Below are 12,993 nucleotides of genomic sequence, written 5' to 3' on the forward strand. Positions count from 1 at the left end.
TTGTGATAAAACTCCTCTTCCCAAGACGTTAGTCCTTTTCTTGGAGGAAAACTGGTATTTTTCCCAGGGTAAATAACAATTTTGAGGAAAATTTATGCTCATATTCATTACCTGGGGAAATGATGTGAGAATATTCCGTAAAAGAAATATTTTCCTCTTCATCATAAATAACATTATAAGTTTAAAATACCAGTGGAATGAAAATAGTGTCTCAGAGGTGAATAATAATGAAATGTTATTTTAAGATAGCACTATCTTTTTATTTATAAAAGTTATTAATATATTTTCAGCTGAAAGGCAATCAGTGTGATTTACCATGTTTTAATTCAAATAATATTCTTTTAAAAATAATAACGTTGAACAAACAAAAGTAATAACAACAAAAATTCAAACTAAATAACTGAGAAAAATAGGATCTGGGGACTATTTTTATCACTCCACTGATTCTCAGCAACTGGTGCTCTCCCAAATTTCCATAACCTCATAAATGTCTTTTATATGCGGTTAAAAGCCACCTCAAAATTTTTGAAAGAATTATGAAGTTCATTTGAGAAATGATGTGTTAACTGAAAAGCTGGGGTAAGGACATTTAAGAAACTTAAAATGGATACCAACATCTACGGTAAATTGGTAATATCTAGGCAGCCAAATGAAGGCAGGTTAACACAGAATATACCTATATATGAAGCCTGAAAAGTATCTATTTGTTTGGATAATATAAATACTTATTTATATACTGTTAATGATCTTGTTGCCATGTGCTTATTATTCATTTATTTTGCTGGTCATTGACTGAATAAACTATTTTATCTATGTACTATTTCTTTATGAAAGATTGGTGAAGATTCTGCTGAATCAGAAGGTCAAAAACCAGCACTTCCTCTTGACAGAAATGTGATTCCATCTATGTCTCAGCCAGGAGATGAAGCTACTGTCAACAGGCAATCTCCAGAGAGTATATTGAGTCCAGTCAGAAAGGTAAACCTTCCTTCCTTCCTGCAAAATAATGTGTTTTTTTAAAAAAATCTATATGACTGCTTTAAAAAAATCCCCTCTTTTTCTACCTTTATAAAAATTGAAGGTGAACTTTTCACCTCGGTGGAGAAAAGTGTGTAGAAACCATACACGGTATCGTGCTATTTTATAAGCACATTTATCATTATGAATGAAGTAAAACATAGGAAAAAATCAGTATTTGTTAGATGAGCTTTCCGGACAAGATAATTTTGATATTTCTGTTGTAAAGTAATTGAAGCCATTTTAAGGTTAGGGTTAGTATCATATTGCCTTTAGTTTGTTTTAGGTATTCATTATGGCAAGATAAAACTCTGAAAGGATAGTTTGATTCGACAGAAAAATTGCTCAAATCTCCCTATCAAAGCAGATTTACAAGGTGAAGCAAGGAGCCACTTCGATGTATATGCAGTATTTAATAAATATGCATATATTTATTATCGATTTGATTTGTAAATTCAGAGGCTTTTCTGCTGCTGGGAGGGTTACAGACAGTACATTGTTGCAATTTCACTTCCATATATTGAGAATATTGGAAATGGGCAGAAATAATGTGTAACCGACTTTCTGACCTTGACATGAACCGGCATCTTGTGTATGATTTCATTCAATTGCCTGCCAACCAGAACTCTTCTGGGATGATAAAGCTAACCTTGATTTGAGTTTCATTTACTTTTTCAACTGCTAGCTTCTATAATATGGCCAAACCCAAGCCTTAACTCTGCTCATTATCGTGCTGGATATGGAATGTAACAGATCTGATGTTACAGAGCACCTTAACTCTGAGCACTTTAATATGGGCTCATGGTTATCCAACCCACTATACTCTCCTGGGTCAACTTTTATTTTTAAATTCTCCATGAGCGGGAATAAATGAGTGCAAGGCAAACATAAGCACTGTCCCAAATGTTTGCTGCTCTTATAAAAGTCTATTTTATCTGTACTAGATAATAGCCTGTATTTCTCTCAAAGCCTGATATTTTCTCATATCAGCCTGTTTCTACTGTCCCTGCTGACAAATAACATTGTACAACTTTGAATCCATTTGTCTTGGCATTACAACTAGAGCTGAATCATTACCTCCCCCCACTCACACCTTTGAATCTTTGAAATATAATTATACCAGGAAAAATCCACAAAGGTCTATCTTCAATGAATTATGAGTTATTAATTTCTGGATGGACATTCATGTTTTAGAGCTGTTTGGTAGATTATGTTTGTTTATTTGTATATTTAGAATAATATTTTAGTTTATTTTTATTTTACTTATTTGAAAGCATAACCAAGGAAAAAAAAAGGGGGGGGGAGTTGAAAAGAGATTTTAAAATTATATAAAACTGAAAAAAAAATCAAAGCAATGTTAGATAATACTGCGAATAACGATAATCTTTTATCAATGTAGCATTTTATCAATGTAGCATTTTAAAACCACTATTAAAACCAAATCAATACTTAATACAATAATTAGCAAAGGCAGCCAATATACAATAAGTTAACAATCAAAACATTTTGTAGGAGCTTCTATCTTTTCTGGACAACTCTGTCTTTATTATCACAAATCAAGCAAGATCTGGCATTTTAAAGCCTTATGTTTACTTACATTTTTTATTAAAAAATAACTTCAGTATTGCTCTTTCTTGTGGAAAATTATTTTTGTTTCTTTTTTGAATAATTAAAATTTATAACTAAAGGCTTCTAATTACCATACACAATTGTAGCAATGATGTTGGCAAATCTGACATGTACGGGTAATATAGAAAAATACTATCAATTGGAGATTGTTGTAAAGGTAAGAAAGGCAGAGAAGTAAAGAATGACAACCCTGATATCAGGATGAGACATGTGGTTTTTCTTTAGTTCCTACTTCCACAGGTTGTGGAATTATCATGTGGCTTAACTCTTTCCAAATTCTTGATATGTCAGAGTTATAAATCTCAGAATCCCCTTGAATGTGGCCACTGGGTATTATGTATTATTGTGAAGGCAAGACTGCAAGGTGACATATGCAAACTGGGAGGCTGTTCACCGGTCATGATAGTTTGTAGTGAGTACAAAAGATGGCCTTGGAAGGGAAGAGGGAAAATCTATTAGCAAGACAATGATCAGATAAATGAAGCTTGAGTCCAGCCCAAAAAGTGGTGTATGAAAATGCCTCAGATAGCCCTTGCCCCCTACCCTACATTTTACAGGAAGAGAAAAGAGAGAGGAATGCAAGGATTTGGTAGTTTATTAAGGATTCTGAGGCTGAGGAGGTAGATGATCAAAGTCTTCTTTGCATAATCTCAAGTGATGTCTCCCTGCCCTGTTGCTGAGAAGAGTGATATATTAATGATCTTCAATGACAATAACAAATGATACATTTATATTGATATCAATATAGATAGGTTGGAGGGAGGTTTATGGTATGGACACATAGGAAGAATTGTCCTTACTAATTGGTTTGTATTAGTAAAATATATTTTGTTTTTTAACATGCACAGAAGGTATTTTCCTGATATTACATGTACAGCGACAGAGAAATAAATTGTTAAGGACTGTACCAATGATTGCTATATATGTGATTGTTGTTTCAATTCCAGCCATGCATGATGGAATCTCCTTTTGTAATATAAGTAATACAACATTCTGAAAGCTGCTTACTTAAGTTGACAGATATGAAAATGAGACAGTTCTTCTTGGAATTGCAACTTGAGCTCTTCATGTGTCAGCCTTGATCTTAGCTCTTCTCAGGTTCTTGGTCTTCTTCTGTTCTGTTCTCTTTTCCATGGTGTACTTCATGGCCAGTATGAAATGCTTATAGATAATAGAGAAGGGATGCCTTACAAACGCAATTTAGTAGGGAATTTGTTGGAGCCAGACAATGATCATTTGCAAAGCAGCAAGCAAAGCAAAAAGGCCTATTTGTATATAATTCTTATAGAAATACACTGAAGAATTTTGCATATATTTGATTAATTAGATACTGTTCATGACTAATAGAAAACAATTGATAGATAAAACAGAAGAAGGCTACGATTGCCTCTTATTGCTCAATGTCATTCACTAATTAGGAAGAACTGAAGAACTTTACAACTGTCTTAACCGATAGATTGGAAAACAACACCCTGTACACCCATTCTGATCAAATGGAATTCATACCCTGATGATACCTGATGGACAAAGTCTTCTACATTTTGATATAATGCACAAGAAAGAAAAACTTATCATTTGAGTCCCATGAAATCGCCAGATTATGAATATGATTTGAAGAAGACTTTTTATTGGTGAACATAGTGAACCAATATGAAACAATATGGCCCTTTTCTCTTACTGGACCTTCAACATCTCCCTACCAGGATTGACTTGATAGATTTTGTAAAACATCTGAATATAAAGCCAACTATTACTGGAATTCAGTTGGGTCTAAAGCAATTCATCAGTTTGTTCAACATATCAAACTGGTGCCACCTGTTGTGGTCTGCCAGTGGCCTGTGGAGCTGGCAGCCGAGTGGGACAGTGAGGAGGTTGGGGAGGAACATGGGCCAATCCTGGAGTCTGGGAAAGGCTCGGACGAGGGCTCTGCGTCGGAGGCAGAGTGGGGGCCAAGGCCATTTGGTAGTTATTTGCTGCCTCCGGAGCCTCCAGAGTCTGACATCAACGAGAAGCCTGTTCCCAGTGTGCACATGCGCAGAGGTATCAGAAGGCAAGAACAATTAAAAAAACAGGACTGACTTGGGAGTAAGGCTTGGAGATTATTGGCCTCTCCCATAAGACATAAAGGAGGAGTGAACGGGACATGAACTTTTGCAGGAAGCAATTAGTTCATCTGGTCAATTCAAGCTTTGAGAAGTTCTGTTTGACTGTGCTAAGTTTGGCCTTGCAAAACTAATTTGGCAATTAGGTCTCTGGCAGCATTTCAAGGGAGATAAGGTGCGTGCTTATCAACATTCTCCTGAAAGACTGAGGCAACTCGAGCAGACATCTGTTGGAATCTTCACAGACTGTTTGTGAAGCCTTGTAGACTGTGAATGACCATAATTCACAGCCGTATAAATAAAAGAGGGTTTTTGGGACTAATATTGTGATTTATGTTTTCTCAGGAAGCCTAAACATCACTTCAGGTCTTTCTGGTATAATCAACAACCACTTTTTAATCAACTGCATGCTAGAAACAAATTAATCCATGGGCTCTTCTATTATTTCATCAGTTTCCCTAAGTCAAGATAAAACTCTTAAAGATAACTATGACTAAATCAGTTTGATACAACAGAATATGATTTATTGTATTTTACACCAACGCACTACAATTATTAACTGAATATCTGTATGTGTCTCAAAGTTTCAGCAGATTGGACACCCCAATGCCAATCACTTTACTCTAGATACCTTGATTTGGAAGTTATTTGTTTAGGAAATAGCATAGGGATAGACTTAAGTAAATACTCAACATGTTTTCATCAAAGATACACTATTTGGAACTACTGAAAAAACAATCTGTTTTCTGGCCTGATGTTATGTAGGATTTGTCTTTTTCCCCAACTGGGAAGCAGCAAAGGCACATCAACTTCTTAAAGAAAATTATTTCTTCTTCAATGACCTATTGCAAAAAGCTGAAGTAATATAGTTTCAACATTGGTGTTTTCAAATGTACCATTTTCTCAAATCAGTCAAATAACATGTGGAGACTTTGCTGACAACATTTTAAGCATGTAGTTTAATAATGTAATGCTATTGTTCAAACAATTTTTTGTCCCTTGGTTTGTTTTTTGTCTTTCAGTTTTTAAGAAGTCACTTTCATAGAAGGACATTGGAAAATGGAGGGGGTGGTTTAGATTACCAAGTTGGCAAAATATCTAAAACTCAATCACTACTAACATTAATTTAAAGAAAATACTATTTAAAATGCTTTCAAGCAACATCACTTAGTTCAGCTAAATCAGCTAGGACTTTATCTAACTGATGGGAGAATTTTTCAACTGACTAGCTGCACATTATTATTTTTTGCTACATATGACTTTAAAGCCACCTATTCATAGAAAGCAGTCTATGTTTCCTTCGCAAAGTCTGGATGAAAAAAAAAAGACAACCAAATGCCTAAGAAAGATTTAAAGAGTATTTGTTTGTTTGGTACCATCTGGCTGTTTTCAATCCCTCATGCACTGACATGCAACACTGTAACTGCAGCTAGCAGATGCCACTTTATGATTACATATGAATCAAATCCAATAACCGATATATTTATATAATCACCTTCTGCAGATAGAAGATACATTCCAAAAATAATGCAGTTGCAAATTTGGAAACTGTGTTTAGTTTCAGGGTTTTTCAGATTCTTTATATGACAAGAGTGCAGTAGTATATTCAGAGCTATTGCAAACAATGATTGAAAATGTAATTTGGCAAAAGCTAGATAGCATGACAGCAACTCTTAAGAACACAAGGAGATTCCATTCCAGGCCAATAGATGGGGCTATAGCCATGCTGCCATTTGTTTCCTTTCTGAAATGTTGGGTAGACATACAATCTTGTACATTTGGTTCTGTATAAAGAAGAGGTTAAACTTTGATAGCTTGAGAAAGCAATTGTGGCATGAACACAGGAGGGAAGATGAGGAACTTCACGTGATAGTTCCCAGTGATATTGTACATTGCATTCTCAGTGTCAGTGCTTCTGGGGGAAATATCACTACGTATACAATAATATCGACTGTTCAACTAAACACTGTAGTTTTGTAACAAAAACTCTATTGTATTTGGTAATGTGTGGATGATATATAAAAATATAATCATGTGCAACTTATTAAGATGTATGTAAGCATATCAACCATATGGATTTGTTGTTAGAAAATTATACTGTGCATAAAGATGGTTATAATTATTTGTACTTTGCTTGCAATTGCTATGATGACATAAGCATCGTGCATGTGACTGGTGACTTATTAAGAACCCAAAGCATCAAATGAGCCCAATAGCAGTACTATTCAACTTTCATTTTCATTCTCCTCCTCAAGCTTACCACACATGCAAACACTGATCATTTAGGGAGACATTTACTAGGACAATAATAATAATAATTGCTTCACTTCACTCTTATAAAAATACTACCTGAAATAACTACTATAGCGGCAAAAATATGACCACCATATGTGCAAGTACAGTGTCATTATGAAGTCCATCTGTATAGGATTATGACTGTCTGAGAAATCTTTAAACTGAAAATTGAGCTCAGAACGATTTAACAGGAATACTTGTCTTGGGTTTAGAAAAAACAAATATTTAGACAGCGAACAAGAATTATCAGAGCAATTGAAATTAATTACAATAAAATTGTGTAATTTCATTCATTATCTTGGCTCTTTTAGTAAAATGTGTCCTTTCCAGGATGTTTTTTTATGATGCAGTAAATCTATGAATGTTATTATTTTCTTTGAAAAAGAAAAGGCTACACGTAATCTTTCAATGTACATTTATTTATTTTTTACATTTAAAATCTACAACATAGTGTCATTGTTATCATATGTGGAGGCTCAGTCAAGCTTTTGAACCAGTGCAGGTGATTCATATTCCACTGAGGAATTCTGGCCACACGGCTGTTGTGTTGTTTAACCATTTATTTTAATGTGAAACAGCATAAAAAACAGGACAGGTATAGCACTTTTGGAGTCTTCCTCCTTCCCTCCCTCTGCCCTGAGTACTAGAAGCCTGGGATTGTAAGATTAAATTTTATTCAATTTATAACAAAAAGCTTAGGCACTATTACAGATGTGAGGTTTCAAAATATGTTGATGATTGTAGTCATTCGTGGCTAAATCCTAAATCTTGCTACATTGTTAAATATGCACCTGACATAAGCTTATAGCTTTATCAGAGTAACTTTACCAGTTTTTCAAGCTGTTTATTTTAATAAAATAAACAGATACTGATCTCCTAAAGACTCTTATCCCAAAGTCTTTTGACATTTAAATCGACTTGTTTCTGTCATAGGTTTACTTCTCTTGTTTAATCTCTTAATTCTATGAAAAGGCAGGGCAATTTATAAATATGTAATAATATTTTATTTGTTTATTCCTTTATTTTGTAAGCGTATATGCCATCCATCTTGCTATCCAAAGCACCTCTACATTTGGAATTCACTTAAAATGATTGATGATGTGATAGCACAAAAAAGTAGTTCTATTACTAATCAAGCGCTCAGGATTCAGCATCAGCCAAGTTGTTCCTTTCAGATCATGTCTTGAGAGAAGCTATGCTATCCATCTCTCAGTATATGCCTAGCAACTATCTTTTGTCTTCTTGAGCATGTGTTTGAACAGGCAAGCTGGTTTGAACTTTGTAGAAAGGTTGCTTAGATTTTTCCCTTGTTTTAGATCAGTTGGCAGTCCTAAATGTTAGAAATGGTGGCCTGATGCCAGTGCATCACAAATGTCATGGAGGTAGATAGATCAGTTGATATGGGCATGGATCAGATCCTTTGGTCTCTAAGCATCTTATGAATCTTGGAGTATTAGAGAAGGCCAACTCATTATCTCTTCCCCCCCTTCTTTTTCTTTTAGGGGAGACAATTGTCAAATCATTTATTTTTATTGTTATTAAACACATTTTTGTGTTATTTTTATTTGACCTGAAAGGAATATAAATAATACACAGTACTATGTGTTTTGCGGACTGTTTATATGATGTTAAGCTATGCTCAGGATGAATTTTTACAGAATACACAGCTGATTTTGTATTCCCTCACATGGAAACAGGAGAGTCTTTTGATCAGAAACAGTTTAAGGCTTCTGGTCACTCTGAGTTAACTTGAGCTAACTTGATTTGAATTACTGCATTTGTTGACGTTTACAGCATAAAGGAGTTGCCAAGGGATTGTTCCACTTAGCTGCATCTTTTATTACTTTGTAGCCATTTACTCCCAGTAATTTCTCTGCAATTGCAAAAATTCTATGCCATTTTAGCAAATCCCAAACCTGTTTTTTTTATTAACAGTTGTCATTTCCTTATTTCTTATAACAGTTGTCATTTCCAGTTTATTCTGTAGCTTGTTTTGCACACATTTTTCATTCTATTGTCCCTTTTAAATAAGACTTCTATCTTTTAAATAGGCATTATCCCTGTATCACTTGATAGCTTCCTGATACTGTAAAAACAAGAAAGTTAATATTTTCTCCACTTTCATGCCATTAATGGTATCATATCCTAATTTTTCCGTGTAAGGCTGACATTAAATGTATGGAACAAAGACAGTGAAAACACCTACAACATTAAAGTTGAAATCCACATGGTCAACATGAGAGCAATTGTAGGAAAATAAACACTTTTTTTCATTAAGGTCATAATTAATCATTTTCATTTTAGATAAAGAGCATCATTTCAGATGCTCCTGCAATTTATATGTTAGCGTAAGGAAAAATATAGAAGTGAGATTGTTCTTTCACTACATGAGTGGAAACAAATGAGAATGAGTAAGAAGTGAAAACATAAGGATTGAGAAAAGTAAGCAAACTGCATATATGTGAGGATGTAAACAGATGTGTTTGCAATATACCATATATCAAAAAGTCAAATGAATTAATGGCACAAGTTGCAGCACAAAATCATATGATATGAACGTTTGTGATGTTGAAGGATGAGATATTAAGACAACCTAAAAATAGGATAGAAGTATCATAATTTAGGGCAGTAAAAACCACAGGGGGAAGATTCCTCTCCCTTTCCTTCACTAGCGGAAAAAGGAATGATAATTTTAAGGAGATATTTAATTGAACTTAATGAGCCTTACTCCCAATACATTTTTATTGCATCCTTGACAATAGCTTTGTGAATCAGCATGAAAATTTATCAGATCTTGCCAGGATCTTAGATAAGTAGGCACACACATGTACAACATTTCATGTATACATTTTATTGGGCAATGCATAGTTTCTTCATTATTGATATCACAAAATTAACTTTTATCCAGAGAGAACTAGGCAATTTGATAGCTTCATTTCCAATTTCCCCGCTATTTTTCCTTCCTTCTTTTAGTAAGATTAATGTTTTATATTGACTTAAGGAGTTATATTTTCCATGTAACTATGCTACTAATAGGATTTAAATTCTTTAATGTTATTGGTAATTTGAATCTAAGTACCAAGTGTCTTTCCCAAGCTCCTCTTCATATTTGCACTTAGTTACAACACAATACCTTAACATTGACACTGTCATTGCTTACCAAGATGTTGCTCTGATCTCATTCATGGGTGAGACTAGCTGAGACTATGCTGAACTGATACAGCATAATTAGCTGTACCAGTAACAAAGAAATATTTCCTCACTTTTCAACACCATCTAAGGATAGCCCTAGTGTGCAAAAAAACCTTTGCAGTTTATCGTCCTGATATCTTGGATGGATGTGACCAGACTAATATTTTTGGAATGTACAGAGGCAAGGATATAGTTCTTCTCTGGTCACTCTCCAGCATTCAACCATTTCTTCCTCAGCCTTTGCCTTATTAGCACTTTATATCCCAAAGTTAGTTCTAGATCTATAACTATTCCCCTCTTTGCTTTTGACATCAATTTTTCTCCAGTCTTTTAACATGACAAAGCATCATTCATCTTCACTATTTTATTGGGGGGGAAAGTAGGGGTTTACTTCCTTGCTAGTTTCCTTGTATTTGCCATGTTCTTTAGAATAGAAACCAGAGTTGGAAGGGACCTTGGAGGTCTTTTAGTCCAATCCCCTGTTTAAGGCAGGAAACCCTACATCACTTCAGACAAATGGTTGTCTAATCTCTTCTTAAAAACCTTCAGTGTTGAAGCATTTACAACTTCTGGAGGCAAGCTGTTCCACTGATTAATTGTTCTAACTGTCAGGAAATTTCTTCTTAGTTCTAAGTTGCTTCTCTCCTTGATTAATTTCTACCCATTGCTTCTTGTTCTACCTAAGGTGCTTTGAAGAATAGTTTGACTTCCTCTTCTTTGTGGCAGCTCCTGAGATATTGGAACATTGCTGTCATGTTCTGTACCTTCTTCCCTCTCCTTAAAGGAAGAAAGGTGTTGCTCATAAGCAAATCAGGTGTAGTTATTCTACTCTACTTATACAACCAGTTTTTTGTCTTTTCTGGAGCAATTTCTGCCCTGGTCCCTTCCCATATGCTTGTTACTTGAACTTTGGAGATGCCTAGGTGGGGTGTTAGAGGCGGGTCCATCAAACCAAGCTAAGGAAAATGGACCATGAGAGAGGCCTGAAATTGGAGATGCCACATTGATGTTTTTTTTCCCCACTGGCTGGTGGTATGCTGGAAGGGGCAGCAAGTGAGAAGAAAGAAGCAAAAAATGTTGCTTGTGAATGACATATTCGCAAATCAGAACAGTATTGTTTTGTAGTAACATAGAAGGCACCCAAAGCAGAAAGCAGGACAGGGTTTGGCAGGGAAGACATAACAATTTTAACTGAAACCAATTAAGGATGAGTGGTTAATACTTTACTGTAATACTGTACCCAATAATACATAGAGTAGTCACACGAGAGTTACAAAATTTTGGGATATTTGGAGATACTTCAAATCCTGACTTTAACACTTGGAAGCTCTTGAGTCCACAAATATGGAATCTCCAGTTGGGAAGAATTTTTTTCAGAACTCACGGTCTATGAAAGTTCCACAAATCAATAGATAAACCAAAATACTATAACTCTATCATATATGTAGTGTTCCATATTTTGTAATAGAGTTCTCTGATGAAAAATTAATACAAAGATTTATAGGGAAAATCTCATAATAATATGAACAATTAGAGAAACTAATTCTCAAAGTATGTATAGGCTTATTAGATTTAAAATTATTCATTAAAATATTAAGAAAACAATTCTCACACAGAGTATTAAGAATAGTTATTATTGTATCTATCAAATCCAAATTTTACAAGACCCCCAGACAATGAGTTTTTGTTCTGGGAATTAATCTAAAAGTTTTCAATATGCCTGAGAAAAAAAGCTTCATTTTAGAATTATTTTTGTACATCTGTAAAAGCATAAAACATACATTCTTGTGACAAGGCAGTTTTCATGCAGTTCTGTAAGAAAAAGCATTCTGATTAAATGCAAAAAAACAGCTGATTTAAGATTGTAAATAAACAAAGAATTAAGAAAAATCTAAAATGAAGTTTTATTTATAAATTTGCCCATTATATTTGACTCAGAATAATGTTGCATTTGATTTAGAAGCACGCCAGCTGGCTGCCGAATGAATAGTTATTTCAGGATGTCATATCAGAAATTCATGGTGCTTACATGTTTGGGTTGAATGTCCAGCAAGCAGTGTCCATAGCTGCAGTTCATTTGTTGCATAATTCAATTGCTACTTTGAGACACACATAATACTCACAAACTATCTTTTTATGTTTCTTATTACATATGTAGCACCTTAATTTTCTCAGGAACTACTTCCATTGTCTCAAAATATCCTCATAATGACCCATTATCACCTTCCCATAGACATCAGTGGCAGAGTAGGAGAAAAACAAGAAATAAAATAAGGAACTTAAGACAAGAAAAGAAGAGAGAAAAGTAAACAAGGAACTTAAAAAGAAAAAAATGTCTTCCATCTGGCAAATCTTTGAAAATAGTGAATTTGATAGAATGTTTTTACTGAGAGAAAAAGCTTCTTTACTAAAACCAAACACATATAATTGAATCAGGTGTTTAAGATAGATTGCAATTTTATTGGTAATGGCTTTGAGATTTTTTTAAAAATAGGAAATAGTATACAAATATTTTAAAACAAATTAATAGTTTTATATTAAAAATTGCCGCAGCATAGGAAAAATAACATCTTTATATAATAACAGAAAAAACTATCTTCTTTCCTTCTATATAAAATAAATCAAAATACAACACGTTGAAAAATAATGATTTTGTAAAATTTACTTGAAGATTACGTACGTACTTGCAACCTTATTAACAATTATTGTGAAAAGCCATTTATTTTGCTTTTAAAGTTTACATCTGAGGGTTTTAACT

At 34.1% G+C, this 12,993-nt stretch overlaps 1 protein-coding gene across 5 annotated transcripts in view; it reads left to right on the forward strand.

The window, feature by feature from the left end:
- TRIM66 (tripartite motif containing 66) overlaps positions 1-12,993 on the forward strand; it is a 65,425-nt gene that overhangs the window by 37,829 nt on the left and 14,603 nt on the right. For all 5 annotated transcript variants that reach the window (XM_081939108.1, XM_081939107.1, XM_081939109.1 and 2 more), the window contains exon 11: positions 835-978. In XM_081939108.1, the coding sequence (XP_081795234.1) occupies positions 835-978 (144 nt within the window). The remainder of the gene's footprint in view (positions 1-834; positions 979-12,993) is intronic.

Source organism: Natrix helvetica, assembly GCF_964273705.1.
Source record: "Natrix helvetica genome assembly, chromosome: 1".
NCBI lineage: Eukaryota > Metazoa > Chordata > Lepidosauria > Squamata > Natricidae > Natrix > Natrix helvetica.